At 41.6% G+C, this 22,589-nt stretch overlaps 1 protein-coding gene across 4 annotated transcripts in view; it reads left to right on the top strand.

The window, feature by feature from the left end:
• Positions 1–917: 917 nt before the first annotated feature.
• The window catches only part of GPT2 (glutamic--pyruvic transaminase 2), a 61,665-nt gene continuing 39,993 nt past the window's right edge, over positions 918–22,589 (top strand). The window contains exons 1-2 of one of the 4 annotated variants that reach the window (XM_007474821.3): positions 918–1,021; positions 1,400–1,696. In XM_007474821.3, the coding sequence (XP_007474883.1) occupies positions 1,436–1,696 (261 nt within the window). In that variant the 5' untranslated portion in view covers positions 918–1,021; positions 1,400–1,435. Of the gene's footprint in view, positions 1,258–1,399; positions 1,697–22,589 lie in introns of all 4 variants that reach the window. The other 3 variants (XM_056812253.1, XM_056812254.1, XM_001363153.4) reach the window with 3 other exon arrangements.

The raw sequence follows: 22,589 nt of genomic DNA on the forward strand, positions 1-22,589 counted from the left end.
AGGTTACTCTTTCTGGGGAGAAAATATTTTCCCCAAGTGCACCATACACACGGGGTTTATCCATTTTCTCCACAATTATCAAAGAAAAGTTGCTTCAGTTTCTTCATCTGTAATAACGAGGGGGTTGGAATGGGTCATCTCAAGTGTATAAAGGAATTGGTGACTTCTAAGGTCCTTTTCAACAAGCAAATCTTAACAAGGAAACAGATTGGGAGGCATTAGGTAATTTGTCCAAGATCAACCAGATAATAGCTGAGTCAAGACTGTTTTTTTTTTTTTTTAACTCAGATCTGACTCTATCCAGGACTCTAAAGCACAGCCAGTCAGGGTTGTGTGGATGACCGCTGCCAAGCTCTGATAAATTCACCAATTATCTAAAGTTTTGTGCGTCCCCGAGCACCAAGTTCAGTACTTTATATACAGTAAGGCAGTAAATGTTTATTGTATTGCCCTCTCTGCCTAGCCCCAGAGGCAGCCAACTTCCATTCAAATCCCTTAGAAGACAGGAGAGCGCTGGGATTTGGGCTGCCATGCGCTGTCCACATTGCTGTATAAGAGGATGATGAAACCAACTCCGAGACTGCAACAGATTCTGCACTCCCGCCCAGACAGCTAAGCATGCCCGCAGGTGTAGATGTGAGGTGGGGAGCGGGGGCAGAGCAGGATTTTCATAAAACTGCACTTAAAGGAAGAGGGGAAGAAAGATACATTTCTACTGCTACAAGAACCGCGTACTCCCCAGATGTCCATCTTCCCTCCTTCCTTTTCTTTCACTGTACCCCAAATAACTCGCTGCAAGCCTGGAAGAGCGAGTCTGGCTCTTTCCCTCCCCGCCCCACCTCCCGCCAAACTTCGGGTTTAATGCAGTGCATCATGGGAACTGTAGTTTCTCCTCTATCTTGCACCTGCGCCACGAAACCCGCTCTGGGAACTACAAGTCCCAGGGAACGACGAGATGCTTTAGAGCCGGCTCCCTGACTTCTCCTGGTTGGAGTGGGAAAGAGGCTGAGAGGGCAGTCTTGTGAGTGGCTGCTGCGGGAATCGGGAGTCGGGAGCCAAGAGCCGGGAACCCGACGCGGGTGATGCTGCTGCTGCAGCCACCGTTGGTGACAGTGTCCGGGGCCAGCTAGAAGCGAGAGCGCCAGGCTTAGGCGCGGGGAGAAGGAGACAGGCATGTGGTGTCCTGCGCCGCCTCCTTTGCCAGCATCGGGTGCCCGGGCTCAGCTGCCGCGAATCGGGCGTACGGAGAGTGCCTCGGTGGCTGCGCTTGCATACGACCCTGCACCCCCGCCAATGAAATAACCCCTCCGCTCGGCCGGGGGGCGGGGGAGGAGGCTGCAGGGGGGCGGCGCCCGGGGGCGGGTGGGCGGTTTGCTGATCGAGGGTTTGTTTTTGCCAGGGTACCGGGCTAGTGGGGCGGAGGACCGCTAGAGCCATGCAGCGGGCAGCGGGGCTGGTGCTGGGGCTGCGCGCCGGATGCTGCCAGCGCTCCCCGGGCTGGGGCCGGAGCCGGGGCCGGGGCTGGAGCAGTGCGGCCGCCGAGGCCTCGACGGTGCTGAAGCTGCGGCCGGAGAAGAACGGACGCGAGCGTATCCTGACGCCCGAATCTATGAACCCGCTGGTGAAGGCGGTGGAGTACGCGGTGCGGGGGCCCATCCTGCTCAAAGCCGGAGAGATCGAGCTGGAGCTGCAGCGGGTGAGGGGGACTGGGAACTGGGAAGGGACGCCAGCCGGGGCAGTACGCTGGCATCTGTGCCCTTCCGCCGCCTCCCCCCCCCCCCCCATGTTCGTGAACTGAAGTTCATGGGGGAGAAGGGCAGAGCCTGGGAGGAATCCCCAGGTTTTAGAAATGGAAAGGATGAAGGGGTAGAGATCATGTCTTCTTTCCATAGGGTCCATTTATAGAAGAGGAAACTGAGGCCCAGAAAAAGAGAGTGACTTGCCTATGGAGGAGGCAGAGTTATCCCAAGTGGCAGAGATCCATTAGAAACTCGGTTTTCCAAATCCAAATCCTGACCTGTTTCTCACTGTCTCATCTTAACGTGGGCAGAATTGAATTCTGAGAAAACTCGTCAGTTTCCTGTGTCCACCCTGAAGATCCGCATTTAAATGACCAAAAAGTGACTCCTCAAGCTCATTACTCAGCTGACTCTCACAGGAGACCCTTGGGACAAGAGATGCCTTTTTGTTCCTTTGTCTTCCCAGGAGGCAAGCTTACTTTGATCTGGAGGGACCTCTCCCATCTGGCCACCTTGCCCTTTTAGTAACAGTTTAGAAGTTTGGGGAAACAATTCAGGTCAAGATAGGGGGAAAATTGACTAACAGAGCTTTCCAAAATTAGAATGAACTGCAGTCTTTTGGATGTCTTCATGCAGAACTTCTTTAGCCATTTGTTGGGGATTGTTGTAGAGGGGACTCGTCTAGAGGGTTTAGATGACCTTATTTGGACTTTTGAGGTCTCTTCCAACTCTTGAGGTTCTATGATTCTGTGGATTTGTTGGTGAAGAACCCCTACTCCCCATTCCTGATGATGGCTGGGTTTGGGCGTAGGTGGGGCTGAGAAAAGTAGGGTATTTGAATTCCTTTCTTCCCTGCCATAGCTTGTCATGTTTGGAACTTTGGGTTATTTTCAGAGTTTTAAATTGAGCCTGTTCCCCTGCTCCCAGGCTCTCTTGCCTTCTGTGTTCTTGGTCTGCTTAGGGTTGATTACTCTGGCCTTGGCAAATGAGCTCAACAGCTCTGCATTTCATTTTTTTCTGTAACCTGGACAAGTTTAGGCTGTTCTGCTGGAGTTCACTGTGGTTGAAATCCAGAATAGTATCAAAAGCAGCGCCATAATATTAATGACTTTCTGTCTCTAGAGAACAGGGCTAGTTAGAATAGGTGAAGCAGGGGACTAATGGCTTTCTGTTCCTTTCCTTTCTGATCTGGACTCTTCACCCTAAAAGTTCTCCTTGTTCTCTATCTGAGGCATTAGTCCAACCCTCTGTAGAAAGGTAGCTTCAATAGTCTGGCCCTATTCTGTATTCTGGGCAGTTCCTCTTCCAGGCATTACCAGTTGGCTCCCAACCCCACCTACAATCAGGCAAAGATTAATGATGGTAAATTTGGTCAAGATGTGTCAGGACACTCAGTTCTGCTGAGTCAAACTAACAGCAATTCAAAGTGCACAACTCTTCTGTTGTAGTTGTCATCATCATCTCCTTTCTGGTGTTTAAAGATCACTGCTGAAGGAGCTAGGTGGCACAGTGAATACATTGCCAGGCCTGGACAATGAAGGACCTGGGTTCAAATTTGGTCTCAGACACTTCCTTGCATTCTGACCCTGGGCAAGTCTCTTATACCCGATTGCCTAGTCCTTGCCGCTCTTCTGCCTTAGAATTACTACTAAGCGTTAGGTAGGGATTACAAAAAATAAAGAAAAGATCACTTCTGTTTTCTGGGAATAATTGTTTCTATTTTTTTTTTAATTTCCTAAACCAGTTGTGTTCTTGGTGGTAGGAAAGGACAGAGGGGGGGAATAAGTAATTTTTTACTACCCTTTGTAATTTGGTCAGCCAAAGACAGTAGTTGAATGTCTGCTCCTAATAAATTGGATAGAGACATCATTTAACTTTTTTTTTGGTGGTGGTGGGTTGTGTTACAAGGGAATCACTTTAAAAGACTGATATATATTAATTTAAGGTCGCCAAGGAATCAGCTATGTAATTCCTAAATGAAAAACTCAAGTCAGCCGTCAGCCTTTTTTGGAGTTTAATTACAATAGGAGCAAGAAAGGAATTAGAGATATATATATAGAGAGAAAGGGGAGAGAAGGGAATAGGGCTTAAATACCCCTTCTGTTTAGGCTGGGCCAAAAGGCCCAAGCCCTTAGATAACTGGGGCAAAGAAAAGAGACCAGTCCCTATTACTCACGTGTCCAAAATGGAGAAACAGTCTCAGAGGCCCCCACCTTCAGCTTCCTTCAGAGCAAGCTTCCTCAGAGCCCAGGAACCACACCGACCCAAAAAAAACTCCACCCCCCTTCAGTCTCCAGACCCTCCTATCTTTAAGGACACCATCCAAGTTGCCTCCCCTCAGTCCTCACATCTACCAATCACTCTTCATCAATTTCCCTGTCAATGGAGGCTCTCGCCAGGACCGCCCAGAGGTTTCTGGCTTTTGCACATGTCTGTTGAAGGTCATATTTTCAAATGATTAAATCTATACTCCTTTGCTACAGCCCTTTCTAAATCCTGTTAACTTGAGTATGGTAGAGATTGGAATAATTAAATTTTGATCTAGGCTGCAGCCCTTACTCAATCCTATTAGGACTGAATAGGGTGGAGATTTATTCCAAGTATCTCCATTGTATCAATTCTAAATCAATCAAGACTCAAAGAAATTCCTGTTCTATGCTTAAGCATAGGTCAAAGTCCTTTCCATTGTTCAGCAAAGGGTTTCTGTCCTAAAGTAATCTTAAGAAGGGAAGAGAAGGAACCTCCCATGCCAATGGAGTTCCCATTCCAATAGACTATCAGTAAGAAATTTTCCAAGTATGAAATATCCCAATGGTGAAATTTTCAACAATTATAAGTCTAAGGAAATTTGAGGTTTACAATCCCCCCTGATGATCATTGGGAGACTAGTCTCCCCATTGATCATTTAACATAATCATTTTGTAGTTCTAAATTCACTTCTAACTAAAGATATACACAATATTCAATTTTCTAAGAGAAATTAGAATAGTGAGAGAGGAAATAGAAAAGAAAAGAAAGCAAAACCAATGTTTGCTAGGCGCATTGACAGAAAGCCAAATTAGGGGCAGTCCCTTTTGGCATAAATGTTACAATAAATGTTCAATCAAAAGTTCATTCCAATCAATCACATCCAAAGTTCATTCTTGATCTTCTTGATGAAGTGTAGGTTTTTGGCATCTTTCTGCAACAGTTCATTCTCTGGATATAAAAGTTTCAAGCTTCTTTCTTGAAGATCTTTTCTCGAACAAAATCAAAATCTTTGAAAATTTTTTATAACAGTAAAATCTTAAACAAAAGTCTTGGATTTTTATAAAAATAAAATCTCAAACAAAAAAAATTCAAAAATTCTTAGATTTTAAATTAAAATACAATCCCCCCTGAAGTAAGTATTTAAAAAAAAATATCAAGTTTAGCTCAGAATGCAATGTTCAGTTATGGGGGTGTATGTGTCAATTATCAAAAGAATAGAAAAATAATCAAAAACATAAGAAAAATTCAAAATAGGCTTTGTATAGGTCCAGTTTAAAGTAATTTCTATCCCACAAGTATGTAGGACAGAATACAGTAATATTTCACTTAGCCATTTGTAGCCAAGACTACAGGAAGTTGCCATAATATAAGAAGGAAAGAATTAGAATTCTATTTTGATGGGGAAATGTCATTCCCTTGTCTGATTTTTTTTTTTCAGAGATATAGGGAGCCAGCATGATAGTCAAGCTTTGTACTTGTTTGAGTACTTCAAAAGGAGTGTAGATACAAGGAAGTCCTACGACTTAAACATAAGTTAAGCGTCGCAACCTTGAGTCTCACTTTAATATTTCATGTGTGCTCTATTGGCACTATTCAGGTTTAGTCTGTGCTCCTTGTTTTTATCCCTTTTCCTGGAATCAGACACAAACATTAATCACAGTCCTATAATATTTTATCAATAAATGGCAGGTTCCCATAGTTTAAAGCTTTTAGGCATATATTGATATTATAGCAAGAGTATATATATTAACTTGTATTACTGCAGGGAAAAAATATTAATATTAATTATGTGTACCTTCAGTACAAAAATGAGAAAAAATCAAATATTCTGATCAAAAAATAAAAGAAAAGAAATAAGAAAAAATAAGAAAAAAATCAGTAATTCAATATATTCTTGAAAAAAAACCAGCATCCATTTGTCTATGGATTATTATCTCCAATTCATATGATAAGATAGAGTCACAATTCATATGATAGGATAGAGTCAATCAGTCTCAGCAGAAGATGCTTTCTTCACATGTGAGCAGTGAATCCAAGAGTCTCTTTCTCCAATCTTTATAGATGTTGGAGTAGTTAATAATATTTGGAATGGTCCTTCCCATGAAGGTTCAGTTGCTCCAGTTCGCTTGAAATTCTTGATATAAACTTTATCTCCTGGGTTCAGGTCATGCAGAGAAAAGTCTAATGGTCCAGCTTGTACTGCAGCTCCGGATTCATGAAGTTCACGTAGTTTGTGCTGTAACTCCTGTATATAGGAAGCAATAGTAATATCTCCCCCTAATAGCGATGTATAAGCCGGGGAGAAAGGCTTAGCCTGTATAGGCGGATGTCCAAAAAGCATCTCAAATGGTGAAATATGTAAGTCTCCTCTAGGCCTGCTTCTAAGATAAAATAGGGCCAGAGGGAGAATTTCAGGCCATTTTAAATGGGTCTCAGTGCATAATTTGCCAATCATAGTCTTAAGTTCTTTATTCATCCTCTCCACTTGGCCTGAGCTCTGGGGGTGATATGGAACATGGAATTTTGGAGTTATCCCCAAGCAAGAATATATTTGATTTAAGACAGAATCGGTAAAATGACTCCCTCTATCGGAGTCAATACGTGCTGGTAGGCCAAAACGAGGAATAATTTCTTTTAAAAGTATCTTTGCAACAAAATCTGCTGTGGCTCGGGTCGTAGGAAATGCTTCCGGCCATCTGGTTAGTTGATCTACAATTACTAGACAAAATTTATAACGTCCAGCTTTTGGCATTGTAATGAAATCTATCTGTAGATGTTCAAAAGGTGTGTAAGCCAGAGGACGTCCCCCAAAGGCTTTTCCACGATATGCATGTTGGTTATATGCCTGGCAAATAGGGCAGGCTGAACATACTTTAGAGGCTACAGTAGTTATACCAGGGGCTATCCATACTCTCTTGACAGAGTCCACGATGCCCTGGGTGCCAAAATGACCATTTTTATGAATAGATTGGCAAATTTGGTTATAGAAACTTCTAGGGAGCAGGGGTTTTCCTTCAGGTGACACCCATACTCCCCTCCTATCTTTAAGGACACCATCCAAGTTGCCTCCCCTCAGTCCTCACATCTACCAATCACTCTTCATCAATTTCCCTGTCAATGGAAGGCTCTCGCCAGGACCGCCCAGAGGTTTCTGGCTTTTGCACATGTCTGTTGAAGGTCATATTTTCAAATGATTAAATCTATACTCCTTTGCTACAGCCCTTTCTAAATCCTGTTAACTTGAGTATGGTAGAGATTGGAATAATTAAATTTTGATCTAGGCTGCAGCCCTTACTCAATCCTATTAGGACTGAATAGGGTGGAGATTTATTCCAAGTATCTCCATTGTATCAATTCTAAATCAATCAAGACTCAAAGAAATTCCTGTTCTATGCTTAAGCATAGGTCAAAGTCCTTTCCATTGTTCAGCAAAGGGTTTCTGTCCTAAAGTAATCTTAAGAAGGGAAGAGAAGGAACCTCCCATGCCAATGGAGTTCCCATTCCAATAGACTATCAGTAAGAAATTTTCCAAGTATGAAATATCCCAATGGTGAAATTTTCAACAATTATAAGTCTAAGGAAATTTGAGGTTTACAATCCCCCCTGATGATCATTGGGAGACTAGTCTCCCCATTGATCATTTAACATAATCATTTTGTAGTTCTAAATTCACTTCTAACTAAAGATATACACAATATTCAATTTTCTAAGAGAAATTAGAATAGTGAGAGAGGAAATAGAAAAGAAAAGAAAGCAAAACCAATGTTTGCTAGGCGCATTGACAGAAAGCCAAATTAGGGGCAGTCCCTTTTGGCATAAATGTTACAATAAATGTTCAATCAAAAGTTCATTCCAATCAATCACATCCAAAGTTCATTCTTGATCTTCTTGATGAAGTGTAGGTTTTTGGCATCTTTCTGCAACAGTTCATTCTCTGGATATAAAAGTTTCAAGCTTCTTTCTTGAAGATCTTTTCTCGAACAAAATCAAAATCTTTGAAAATTTTTTATAACAGTAAAATCTTAAACAAAAGTCTTGGATTTTTATAAAAATAAAATCTCAAACAAAAAAAATTCAAAAATTCTTAGATTTTAAATTAAAATACAATCCCCCCTGAAGTAAGTATTTAAAAAAAAATATCAAGTTTAGCTCAGAATGCAATGTTCAGTTATGGGGGTGTATGTGTCAATTATCAAAAGAATAGAAAAATAATCAAAAACATAAGAAAAATTCAAAATAGGCTTTGTATAGGTCCAGTTTAAAGTAATTTCTATCCCACAAGTATGTAGGACAGAATACAGTAATATTTCACTTAGCCATTTGTAGCCAAGACTACAGGAAGTTGCCATAATATAAGAAGGAAAGAATTAGAATTCTATTTTGATGGGGAAATGTCATTCCCTTGTCTGATTTTTTTTTTTCAGAGATATAGGGAGCCAGCATGATAGTCAAGCTTTGTACTTGTTTGAGTACTTCAAAAGGAGTGTAGATACAAGGAAGTCCTACGACTTAAACATAAGTTAAGCGTCGCAACCTTGAGTCTCACTTTAATATTTCATGTGTGCTCTATTGGCACTATTCAGGTTTAGTCTGTGCTCCTTGTTTTTATCCCTTTTCCTGGAATCAGACACAAACATTAATCACAGTCCTATAATATTTTATCAATAAATGGCAGGTTCCCATAGTTTAAAGCTTTTAGGCATATATTGATATTATAGCAAGAGTATATATATTAACTTGTATTACTGCAGGGAAAAAATATTAATATTAATTATGTGTACCTTCAGTACAAAAATGAGAAAAAATCAAATATTCTGATCAAAAAATAAAAGAAAAGAAATAAGAAAAAATAAGAAAAAAATCAGTAATTCAATATATTCTTGAAAAAAAACCAGCATCCATTTGTCTATGGATTATTATCTCCAATTCATATGATAAGATAGAGTCACAATTCATATGATAGGATAGAGTCAATCAGTCTCAGCAGAAGATGCTTTCTTCACATGTGAGCAGTGAATCCAAGAGTCTCTTTCTCCAATCTTTATAGATGTTGGAGTAGTTAATAATATTTGGAATGGTCCTTCCCATGAAGGTTCAGTTGCTCCAGTTCGCTTGAAATTCTTGATATAAACTTTATCTCCTGGGTTCAGGTCATGCAGAGAAAAGTCTAATGGTCCAGCTTGTACTGCAGCTCCGGATTCATGAAGTTCACGTAGTTTGTGCTGTAACTCCTGTATATAGGAAGCAATAGTAATATCTCCCCCTAATAGCGATGTATAAGCCGGGGAGAAAGGCTTAGCCTGTATAGGCGGATGTCCAAAAAGCATCTCAAATGGTGAAATATGTAAGTCTCCTCTAGGCCTGCTTCTAAGATAAAATAGGGCCAGAGGGAGAATTTCAGGCCATTTTAAATGGGTCTCAGTGCATAATTTGCCAATCATAGTCTTAAGTTCTTTATTCATCCTCTCCACTTGGCCTGAGCTCTGGGGGTGATATGGAACATGGAATTTTGGAGTTATCCCCAAGCAAGAATATATTTGATTTAAGACAGAATCGGTAAAATGACTCCCTCTATCGGAGTCAATACGTGCTGGTAGGCCAAAACGAGGAATAATTTCTTTTAAAAGTATCTTTGCAACAAAATCTGCTGTGGCTCGGGTCGTAGGAAATGCTTCCGGCCATCTGGTTAGTTGATCTACAATTACTAGACAAAATTTATAACGTCCAGCTTTTGGCATTGTAATGAAATCTATCTGTAGATGTTCAAAAGGTGTGTAAGCCAGAGGACGTCCCCCAAAGGCTTTTCCACGATATGCATGTTGGTTATATGCCTGGCAAATAGGGCAGGCTGAACATACTTTAGAGGCTACAGTAGTTATACCAGGGGCTATCCATACTCTCTTGACAGAGTCCACGATGCCCTGGGTGCCAAAATGACCATTTTTATGAATAGATTGGCAAATTTGGTTATAGAAACTTCTAGGGAGCAGGGGTTTTCCTTCAGGTGACACCCATACTCCCCTCCTATCTTTAAGGACACCATCCAAGTTGCCTCCCCTCAGTCCTCACATCTACCAATCACTCTTCATCAATTTCCCTGTCAATGGAAGGCTCTCGCCAGGACCGCCCAGAGGTTTCTGGCTTTTGCACATGTCTGTTGAAGGTCATATTTTCAAATGATTAAATCTATACTCCTTTGCTACAGCCCTTTCTAAATCCTGTTAACTTGAGTATGGTAGAGATTGGAATAATTAAATTTTGATCTAGGCTGCAGCCCTTACTCAATCCTATTAGGACTGAATAGGGTGGAGATTTATTCCAAGTATCTCCATTGTATCAATTCTAAATCAATCAAGACTCAAAGAAATTCCTGTTCTATGCTTAAGCATAGGTCAAAGTCCTTTCCATTGTTCAGCAAAGGGTTTCTGTCCTAAAGTAATCTTAAGAAGGGAAGAGAAGGAACCTCCCATGCCAATGGAGTTCCCATTCCAATAGACTATCAGTAAGAAATTTTCCAAGTATGAAATATCCCAATGGTGAAATTTTCAACAATTATAAGTCTAAGGAAATTTGAGGTTTACAGTTGGTCCTGTCTTTGACAAATATGATTTCATAGGTAGGTCACTCCCAGTGTAGAAACTTCCTCCTTGAATTTGGCAACTTCTCTGTAACTTGAATGTTGCTGAGGGACCTGAGAAATTAAATAATTTGCCAAACTAGCATTTGGCAGGGGTAGGATTTGAATCCAGGTTTCCTGACTTTCAGTCTGATGTCTTCTATCTGTATGGCATACTGGGCTCTGGTCTGGGCTCTGCCAACAACTGACTATCACTGCGTCACCTTCTGCAATTCACATAGTTTCTGTGGGCCTCAGTTTCCTAGTATCATAAATTTAGAATAGAAAGGGTCCTCAGAAGCCATCTAGTCCAATCTTCTCAGTTTACATACAGAGGAGGAAACAGGTCCAAAGAAATTGTTTCTCATACCAGTGGCTAATAGTAGACCCAGGATTTGAATGTAGCTTCTCTAATGCCAAATACAGCACTCTTTCCACTGGACCAGGGTTTCCTAACTTTTAAATCAAGGGAGTCGATTCATTGGTCTCTAATTCTCCTCTCTCATCAAGTTTCCATGAAGTGCTTAATCTGTTTAAGACAGATGGTTCTGTTCTTTTTGGAGAATTTATGGACAGATACACAATAACTTTTTACTGTAGTTTTTTTTTCCCCCCCAGGGTTTTAATCCCATCAGTTAGATTCTTCCTGATGTCCAACCAATCTTCTTGTTTTTAATTTAAATTCTTTTCCTTCCTTTCTGTCCATTTATGAACCTGGAAATAATGGGTTATTGTTATCCTCATAAAATCTCTTCTTCATTTCCTTAAAAGCAATAATCACATTGCTGACTTCTTGTCCAGACTCAAATAGTCTCAGTTCTTTAACTTGTCTATTAACTCTATTTGCCATTATTTTTAATAATCTTTGTTGCTCTCTTTAGAGACAGCTCCAGTTTCTCTGAATCTGTTTTAAATTGTGACCAAAAGAGCCTATTGTAATGAGAGGCTTTACTCTTCTTAATAGTGTTCTGTAATTGCTCATTGGAGGCAAATGATTGATGCAGAATAGCTAGCTTTCTATGGCAAGTCTCTCTAGGCTTCAGTTTTCCCCTTTGTAAAATAAGTTTACATTTGAGTAAGGTTAATCAGAAGGTTAAATGAGTTGTCCAAGGTCCCATAGGTGACAGAGTAAGTAAGGCCTTGAAGTCAGGACTTCTTGTTCCAAATCTAGCACTCTTTTCCCTGCACCCTAAAGCATATCTGTGACTTTTCATCTAAGGATGTCCTAGGAACATTAGATGTTCTCTTACTAATCAGAGAACTTTGTACTGCTATCCAGATTTGAGTTCTTTGCAAACACCTTACAGAAGACAGTTTCTCTGTTCTTTGAGACTTGACTTTGGCATCTAACTTGGACATAGAAAGCTGATTCCCTTTTTTTTTTCCAGAAAGTTAACTAGAGAAGAATGTGTCCAGAGGCCCTAGAGCCCTGAGACTGCCCTTTCTGATAGAGATGAGAAAAAGGTCCATGGATTGAACTTTGTCTGAAAGAGAGACTATAAGAAAAAGAGAGAGGATGAAAGAAAAGTTAACTGAATCTAAATATGGATCATGGAAGCTAATAGTCATTGTAGCTACCCTCAGTGCACTTGTGCTGTTACTTTATGCCAGGCTTCATTTCTTCCCCCAGAATTAATGTAAAAGATGCCTAATAATTTTCCTTGCTACTAGCCTTATACCCCTCTAAATCATCTTCTAAATCAGTATCAAAGTAATTTTCCTAAGGCAGGGCCAGAAAGAAGGCTTCTGACCATGTCGCTCCCCTGCTCAAAGGCCTTCAGTAAACCTTTGTTGCATATAGGAATAAAATTCAAACTTTCCAGCTTAATTTTAAAGCTTCTCCACAATGTCTTCAACCTACCTCACTATGCTTCTTTCATATTACTGCTACCCTCTCTAATTTCCAGCCGAACTGGCCCGTTATAGTCACAAATTTAAGAATTCGAACGGACCTTGGAATGTATCTAATCTAACCTTTCCAATTTGCAATTGAGGAAACTAAGACCCTGAGAAATAAACTGATTCATCCAAAGACAAGAGAAGTTGGAGAACAGGTATTTCAGCCCTAGTCCTCTGACTACAATTCCAGCAACCTTTCCACAGCATCATGTTTTGTTTTTTTAAGCTGTTACCCAGACTTGATATTACATTTACTCCTTCCACAGATTCACATAAATTCCCTTCTCCTCTTTCCCCTCCTACCCAGCACAGAGTGGGCTGCCTCCTCCTTTTCACCTCTGATCTATCTTCAACAATTGTTCACTTGCTGTCTTCCATGATCATTCCCCAACCAGACCCTCGGCTGTCAGTATTCTCTCTTATCACAATCTTGCATTTAATTATTTGGCTTTCATTGGATATATTCTCTTGCCTGCTCTTCCTCTCCCAAGAATATAAGCATCTTGAGAGCTAGGATGCCTTTATTTTAACATTTATATATGTAGTATCTAGCTCATTGTTTTTTGTACCATAACAGGCATTCAGTAAATGTTTGTTGAATTTGAATTGAACAATATTCTGCCTTTAGTGGGTACTCAATAACTGTTGAATTGATTCCTACAATGGATCTCTTCTCCCTGATGTGGTGGGGGCTTTTTTGGCCATCTTAAAGTATTTTCACCCCGAATAGATGAGTACTGGGAGCACTGTGTATATTAATTCTTATTAAACAGGAATTTCAAAATACAAATAGAATAAATGTTGTGAGGTATTTTCTCCTTGCAAAGCTAGACAGTGGGGACAATATAGAGTTTAGGTAAGACATTTCTCCCTTGAGTATGTTTATTCAAAGTCACTAGGCATTTATTGAGCTCCTATATTATACACCACAAGTCTGGGATATTCCAAGATATACTCTATTAAGTATATTAGAGAGTTAAAAAAACAAAGTGCTTTGTGAGAACTAAGAGAAAGCCACCAACCTGGGCTTTTCTCCTTCTTATCTCATTTTTTGTTCAGTGTTTATCTAGCCCATGTTGTTTCAAAGGTCCTTAAAACTAAGACTGGCATGTAAGTGATATGCCAGGGAGATGAGGAGGATTAAATGTTTTTGTGAGATTTTCCTCTTCTTAGAGAAACCTGAAATTTGGACCTTCTGAAAAATAAAGACCAAATCTGGTTTTAGGCATTGAGTTCTGAAAGGAAAATTGTGAGCCCTGCTGGAGGCCTTTCCAGTCCATCCCCCTCTAGGGACTTTCTTCTGAAATTGTTGTTTTTGCTGTTCAGTTGTATCATGACCCCATTAGGGATTTTCTTGGACCTTGTTTACTGTTTTCAAAAACTGTTTGACAAGTGATTTTGCCATTAACTTGCTATGTGAAATTTGGACAGCTACTTAAGGTCTGGACCTTGATTTCTTCATCTATAAATTGAAGATGGCAATACCTACCTTCTGACCCCTGAGTCATGGTTGGGAAGTTAACATGACACCATGTATTTGAAGAGGCTTAGCAAAGCAGAAATCCATCTAGAAATGCAAAGAGTCATTTATCTTAGTTCATGTTGGACTTCCCTTTCTCTTGGACAACGAGGATTCCTTGTAGGAGAGACCTAGTTAAAGGCATTACATACATATCATGGCTTCCCCTTAATGTTGAAGATCACTGCTTCTCAGTCTTTGCTCCCAGCTATCCTTTTTCTTCACCCCCATTCAATCTGAGGCAAAGTGGGCTGACCCACTGGAGCTCCTGGTAGGCTGCTGATGCAGCAGTTCCTTGAAAACTGTCTGCTTGCTTCTTGTTGATCAGATGTACATGTATATTTTCAGTTCCTCTTGCTCCCTCACTGGCCTTTCTGTCCTAAATTAACCCTTCCTGCAGGCCCCCCTCTTCCCTTAAGTTCTGGTACTTAGGAAGTTTGAAAAGGATATAGAAATAAAAGAATTGGTTCCCAGTTATATGTAATGCCTTGTAGTTAATAAAGCTTTTTCTTTATGGCAGTTCTAGAAATCTGGGCCACTGGTCTTTTTGACCAGTCCCTTCTCCTGAAGAAACAGCTGCTACTTACTTAAAATTTTTTTTCCCCCAATTACATGTAAAACCCATTTTTAACATTCCTGTTTTTTAAAGCTTTAAGTTCCAAATCCTCTTCCATTCCTCCCTCTTCCCCAAGACTGTAAGCTGCTACTTACAAAGCACCATTCTTGCAACAACCCCATAAGGTAGGTAGTACAGGCTTATGACCTTTTTATAGAGGAGAATATTAAAGCTCATAGAGTTAAACCACTCAGGGTTATACAGCTAGTAAGTGTTGAAGCCAGGACTCAGACCCAGGTCTTTGACTCCTTCTTCTGGCATTCTTTCTACAATCTTAAGCTATGGGTACAGATGTCACTCTTTTGGGAGCAACTGGGCCTTTGGTGGCCAGACCCATCAAGGCTTCTCAGCTGGCACTGACAGAATACCTCAGCAACTGGCCAGTTTGAGCAGTCTTCCCCTGGAGACAGGGAGCTGCTAGAGTTTGGTGTATACTAGGCAATTAGACACTTGGAACCCTGATCTATAATCTCTTCTTAATAACCTGGTCAGGCTATTTCTGGCTTCTGGCTTCCTGGAAAGGGGTGGGTGGAGGACTTATATAATCCAAAGCCTTATTTCTTCCCCTTGGTTTCAATTGTTGATGTTGAGTCTTACTCCCTAAGTTTCTGCTGTCCTTCTGGGCTGCATATGTACCCTTGAGCCTGACTGCCATTTTTCTCATTGTGATGAAGTTTTGTGAATGAAACCTGGTTTCCTTTGGAAGCAATTGTTGATTGGAAGTTCTAAGGGCCTGGGCTCTTGGGGTGGGGGGGATTTATGAGGTTTCTCTTACACTGAATCTTGGGTTTCTGCAGGAGCCTCAGATGAGCTTTTTGCATTTCCCAGTCTGTGATCCTTTGGGTCAGGAGCAAAGGGCTTTGGCACCAAGGCCTTTGTGTAGTTGGGAGTCAAGGGGGCAGGGGGAGAGAAAGAGAAGAGAGAAGACAGAGTCAGTCAGAGAGATGGCGACAGAGAGAGGAACCTGTTCCTCTTAGTATCCTCTAAGTAAGGCGAGTTCCTTCTTAGTATCTTGTGGATTCAGCTCCACTATCTCATGGGCTGTCTGCCCTGATCCAAATGTTCTTTGTTCACTGTGAGCAGCAACATCAGTGATCAGTCAACAAACATTTAATGTGTTCCTATCATATGTCTAGCACTCTGCTAGGCCTTGGGGGTACAAAAACAAAAATGAAAGCCATCCCTGGCCTCTAGGAAGTTAGAGCAGACAACATGTATACCTGTAAGCACATATAACATATATATGAGGTTGGTAGAATTAGTAACTGGTAGGAGGTGGGAATCAAGAAATTCATGCAAGAGATAAATTTTAAGCTGAGCTTTAAAGGAAATTAGAGGTTTTAAGAGGTAGGGATAAGGAGGAGTACATTCTAGGAGTTAGGGTCAGTCATTACAAAGGCCCCAAGATGGGAGGTGAGTATTGTTTGAAAAGAACAGTAAGAAGGCCAGAAGGGAAATTACGGGTAACAAGCTGGAAAGGTAGTTTAAAGCCAAGTTGTAAAGGGCATCAAATCCCAAACAGCAGTACATATTTGAATCTAGAGATAATGGGGAGCCATGGGAATTTATTGACCTGGAAGAAGCATAGTCAGGCTTGTGCTTTAGGAGGAGCCTCTGTGTGCAGGATGGATTGGAGAGGGATGAACCTGGTAATAGTAATAGTAATAATAACAATAACCCCTTGTTTCAGTGTAGCACTTTGCATTTGTCAGAGCTCATTTACATCCATTAACTCCTGTGCTCTTGGCAAACAACCTTGTGGTAAAGTATGGAGTACAGAGACTTATCAACCCCACTTGGCAGAAAAGGAACCTTAAGCACCAGGATTTAGAAAACTTCTTCAGGATCTTTAATAGCTTGTGAAAGATAAAACTGTATTAAGAACTTTTGTTTTTACCCTGCCTAAATTGCTTTTTTTTAAACATTTAGCAATCACTATCACTAACAAAAAACACTTAACTAAACAAATGCATTAAAAAATTGTGTAAAGCTACAAACTTCACATTGTTTGCAATTTGTAAATTATATATGTGTGGTAATATAAACACCTGCTTTTGAGTACCCTTTGGATGTTTTACTTGGACACTTTTTTCTCCTGGTTTTGTGGCAATTTTTTAAAATGTAGTCATGGTATGTATGATTCTCATTCTCTTTTTGCCTCTTCATATAGTTTTCATTTCCTAAATTTCTCCCTGAATAATGTTCTCATTCTCTGTCTCTTGCTCTCTCTCTTTCTTGTTCTTTCTCGCTCATTCTCTCTCTTTCTATCTCTCTCTCTCATTCTCTTTCTCTCTCTCCTTTCCTTGCTGACTGCTATTGAATCATCTTGGTGGGGCTATGAGAGAAATGGAGACAGATATTGAGTACTCCACCCCTACCCCCCTACCCTGATAGGGTGTTAGTTAGGAAAAGGCAGATTAGACTGGATATTGAAGGAGTAAGAGTAGGACAATGAGGTATCTTCTCAACCTGGTAAGCTTTTTTTTTTTTTAACCCTTACCTTCCATCTTGGAATCAATACTGTGTATTGGTTCCAAGGCAGAAGAGTGGCTAGGCAGAAGAAGGGCTAGGCAATGGGGGTCAAGTGGCTTGCCCAGGGTCACACAGCTGGGAAGTGTCTGAGGCCAGATTTGAACCCAGGACATCCTATCTCTAGGCCTGACTCTCAATCTACTGAGCTACCCAGCTGCCCCCCTGGTAAGCTTCTATGGTTTTACCACTGTTAAGTTGGGAAAGGGGAGGACTATCTGGTGAGTGCTGTGGATGGATTTAGACCAGGGTCCTGTGGCTTGGCATGCAGCACTGGAGAAGGGAAATCGTCTCTGAATCACTGGGGTAAGATATATGTAATTAGGAGTTATAATCTACCCTTGAGGTCTTGATCTTTAAGTGCCAACATAAGGAGACACAAGTAGTTGTGGTCCAGGGAGAGGGGCTCTTGAGGTACTGATAGATGGTATGTACCTCCCCACACTGCCAGATCCCCAAGGGTTTGGTGGGGAAAGCATCCCTTCCCTTGTGGGAAAGCCAGACCTTGTATTATTTGCATCTCTGTGCCTTGGTCCCTGCCTCTGCTTCTGGGCAGCCTGGTATGCCCCTTCCTCCAAACACCCCCAGAAGGGCTCAATAGCCATTTGAAAGGAACTGGGCATGCTTTGGGGGTGGGGAAGTCTGTGGCTGACTTCCCTGCTCCTAAAACTATCGATCATTAGGCTGTGTCAAGGACACACAGAAAAGAGAAATTCAACATTCCCGAGCCCCCTACAAAGCAAGCTTTGAATCCACTGGGTGAAACTGCGAGTGAAGAAGTTGGCCAGGGGAAGAGGACTGGGGTGGGTAGGGGGAGGCTGTTCCCAAGTGTTATTCTTATGCAGGATAATGGGCCTGCAGTAAGGTCCTACAGCTGTGTTTTGGTTGCTTCCTGTCATGCCAGTGACAGATTTTCTTCCTTCCAGTGAATATATTAATTTGGAGCCATGAAAATTTCATTCATTTGGCCATGCCTGGGGAGTCCACAGCCTGGGGGCCAGGCTGACAGAAGGTCTTTGTGCCAGCAAGCCAGGCTGGTTTCCAAGGTGCTATGGGGGTGTGGGCTTAGGCTTCTTTTTTAGGGCCTCTGCTTTGACCCGCTCGTCCTGGAACATGTTGGCAGGGAAGACTGCTGGTTTGTCTTCTCACCAGTATATCACCCCCACTTCACTTCCCACCTCCTTTCTCCTAGCATCTCTGTCTTCTGGTTCTTAAACTACCCTGTGAGACTGGACTCAATTTCATTTATCTGGCTCTCTCTCCCAAGGCTGCCACCCTTTCCCTACCTCCCCACAGGCTGGGTTTGAAATAAGAGAATGTGGCCTAGATTATTAGGCATCTTTACTACTACTCTCTCCTAGGTTTGAAGGATAAACCTATTTGGCTTCCACATCACCTTAAAGGAAGACTTTTGGGGAATCTTCCCCAAGTGATTTCTGGGGACCCTAAAGCAAATGTAAGCTTCAGTGAGCAGGCCCAGATCACCAAGATGGAGGTCTTGGGTTCATAGCCCTCTGCTTGAGAGAGTGAGACAGGGAATCTCAGAGCTAAGAGGTGTCAACATGGAAATCTAGAGATCCCCAGTTTATTTAGTTTGAGGGTGGAAACCCCAGGTTTTGACCTTGTCACAGGAGAGGTTTCCCCAAGGGAGGGTCCCACCAGACAATAGACGTCTGCTTCAGCTTTGGCGTAGTAAGAGGCGCATCAGTCTCTCAAGCTGAAGGTCCCGAGTTCGATCCTGGGAAGGAGGGTGTGATATACTGGGAAAGGCTTCTGGAGACAAAAGAACTACTTGACTTCAGATGGGATCTACCTCCCACCTGAAGTGTTTCCATGTTGACAGGGGCGACTGCCCTTTCCCCTGTTCTAGTGGAGGTTACCTGGCTTTCTCCTGATGCATTAAACTTGTGTTTGTGTGATGACTGGTATTCTTGCTACAGCTTTGGAGGGAGGGGGGGTTGAGGTAGGGGACTTCCTGTTAGTCAACTAGCATATATTTAACACCTGCTTTGTGTCAGGCAGTGCACTAAACATTGGGCTTACAAAGAAAGGCCAAAAACTGTCCCAGCTCTCAAGGAACTCACAGTCTAAAGAGGAAGACAATATGCAAACAACTATTTACAAAACCAGATGTAAGCAGGATAAAATTGGAAGTTGTCTCAGAGGGAAGACATTGCGATTAAGGAGGCCCAGGAAAGGCTTCTTGCAGGAAATGGGACTTGATAGCTGAATCTTGAAAGGAAGCTAGGAGGCAGAGATGGGAGAGAGTTCCAGACATGGATGACAACCAGAGAATTGGAGACGGGAGTTAGAGATGGGAGTGACTGGAGGCTGGTGTCAATGGATTACAGAGTATACATGGGAAAGGTAGAAAAAGACTGGGAAAGTAGGAAGGACTCAGATTATGGAAGGCTTTCCAAGCCAAACAATATTATTTGATCCTGGAAGAAATAGGGAATTCCCAGTTTTGATTGAATAAGGGGATGGCATAGTTAGACTTACTTTTTAGGGAGATCATTAGGGAGGTCATTCCTAAAAATAATAAACAGTATATATCTAAAACCATCAGCTAATATCATCTGCAATGGGGATAAACTAAATCCATTCCCATTAAGATCAGGAGTGAAACAAGGATGCCCATTATCACCTCTATTATTTGACATTGTACTAGAAACACTAGCAGTAGCAATTAGAGAAGAAAAAGAAATTGAAGGCATTAAAATAGGCAAGGAGGAGACCAAATTATCGCTCTTTGCAGATGACATGATGGTCTACTTAAAGAATCCTAGAGATTCAACCAAAAAGCTAATCGAAATAATCAACAACTTTAGCAAAGTTGCAGGATACAAAATAAACCCACATAAGTCATCAGCATTTCTATATAATTCCAACACAGCTCAGCAGCAAGAACCAGAAAGAGAAATCCCATTCAAAATCACCTTAGACAAAATAAAATACTTAGGAATCTATCTCCCGAGACAAACACAGGATCTATATGAACACAACTACAAAACACTTTCCACACAACTAAAACTAGGCTTGAACAATTGGAAGAACATTAACTGCTCATGGGTAGGACGAGCCAATATAATAAAAATGACCATCCTACCCAAACTCATCTATCTATTTAGTGCCATACCCATGGAACTTCCAAAAATGTTTTTTACTGATTTAGAAAAAACCATAACAAAGTTCATTTGGAATAACAAAAGATCAAGGATATCCAGGGAAATAATGAAAAAAAATACAAAGGAAGGGGGCCTTGCAGTCCCAGATCTCAGACTATATTACAAAGCAGCGGTCATCAAAACAATTTGGTACTGGCTAAGAGACAGAAAGGAGGATCAGTGGAATAGACTGGGGGCAAGCGACCTCAGCAAGACAGTATATGACAAACCCAAAGATCCCAGCTTTTGGGACAAAAATCCACTATTTCATAAAAACTGCTGGGAAAATTGGAGGACAGTGCTGAGCAGAGTGGGGACTGGGGCAGGAGGTGGGGGGTGGGGGCGGGGGGTGCATTAGTGGAACTTGAAGCAGGCAGATAAACAGAGAGGCTATTTCAGTGGTCCAGGTTCAAGGTGATGAGGGCCTGCACCAGGATGGTGGCAGCATCAGATGAAAGAAGGGGTCATATGAGATGTTCCAAAGGTAGAAGCAACATGACTTAACAGCAGATTGGGTGTAGGCGATGAGAGAGTGAGGAGCTGAACATTACACTTGGTTGCCAGGCTGGATGGTGTCCTCAATAGTAATAGGGAAGTTAGGAAGATGTCAGAGTTTGGAGGAAAAGATGATGACTTGAGTTTAAGAAGTCTGTGGTATATCCAGCTAAAGATGTGTAATAGGCAGCTAGAGATGTGAGATGAGAGGTTTAAAGCTATACAAATAGATCTAATAGTCATCTATGCAGAGATGGTCATTGAAACGGCCCCTTTATCCAGCATTGGGCCATAGGGACAACAGCTGGAGGAGACCTTATAGATCATCCGCTCCAAACCCTTCATTTTACAGCTGGGAAAACTGAGGAAGACCTAGCGAACATGTGACTTGCTCAAAATCATCTTGGTAGTAAGTAGCTGCCTTGAAATTTAAACCCTTAGTTCTTTTGACTTCCAAGGACAGTACTTTTCCCACCTTATCATACTGCCTTTATCTATGTTGTCTTATCTCCTTAGAAGATAAGGGACTGTGCTTTATCTAACCTATTTTTCCCCATTGTTGAAAGTAGTGCTCTCTACACAGAATTAATGATGGCATGCACATGTTTGATAAAGAGGCGGTTTGTTAGAGTTAATAGTTGACCTAGGTTTCCATCCTGCTTTTGATATATGCAGCTTGTGTGACCCTAAGCAAAGAGCTTAATTTCCCAATGCCCCAAGCAACTCTTATAGTATGTGGTTGCTTACTTCCATTGGTAGAACATACTTGAGCTAGAATCCTAAGCTTAAACATTTTTTTTCCTTTCCCCTTTCTGAGTCTTCATTTTGGTATTTCTGCCCAAACACACTCCCTCCCTCCTTCCACAGCCCCTACCCCACCATAACTACTCTTTCATAGCAATGGAGGATTGCAACCACTTTCCTTTTGCAAGATTAGGAACAGAATCTTCCATTCTTGGTGTTCTCTCTCTGAGTCTCCCTTCCTGGGAGAAGGGAGCTGTCTGAAGAATCCCAGCTATCTGCTCAGCAGGCAAAGATGAAGCTGCCTTCATTGATAGAGATTTTTAATCAGAGTACATGTCTCCAGAGGGCCTGTGTGACCTGATCCTTCTCTGTTCTCTGTGTCCTCTCCTTTCTCTTCTTCTCAGTGAGAGTAGTTCTCTGGGGAGACCCCAAAACCTCAGGAACTTTCAAACCATGTGTATCTTGGGTGCTTCTGGGTGCTCTGAGAAGTGATTATGTCTCCCACAAAGCTATTACTGCAGCCTGTAAGGAATATGGATCTCCTGTGAAAATGGCATTCATCATTTGCCTTTCTAAATCTGAGTCCTAGGTTCCTATCAGTTGAGGAATGACTGAACAAGTTTATGGCATATAAATATAATGGAAATCATTGGGCTATAACAAATGAAGGAGTTAGTTTTAGAGAAAGATAGGAAGACTTATATGAATAGATGCAGGGTAGAGTGAACTGAGCTAGGAGAATGGTTTATATAATGACAACAATGTGGTAAAGACAAACAACTTTGAAAGAATTAGGAACTCTGATTTTTCTTTAAAATCTGGGTCCTACTGGTAGGTGGCTCAGTGGATTGAGAGCCAGGAAGTCCCAGGATCAAATCTGCCCTCAGACACTTCCTGGCTGTATAACTCCCCCTCTCCCCCCATCCTTACCTACCCCTTTATCACTCTTCTGCCTTAGGACCAATACATAGTATTAATTCTAGGTTGGAAAGTAGAGTTAGAAGGAACTTCAGAA

This window comes from Monodelphis domestica, chromosome 1 (genome assembly GCF_027887165.1).
Source record: "Monodelphis domestica isolate mMonDom1 chromosome 1, mMonDom1.pri, whole genome shotgun sequence".
In the NCBI taxonomy this organism is placed as follows: Eukaryota; Metazoa; Chordata; class Mammalia; order Didelphimorphia; family Didelphidae; genus Monodelphis; species Monodelphis domestica.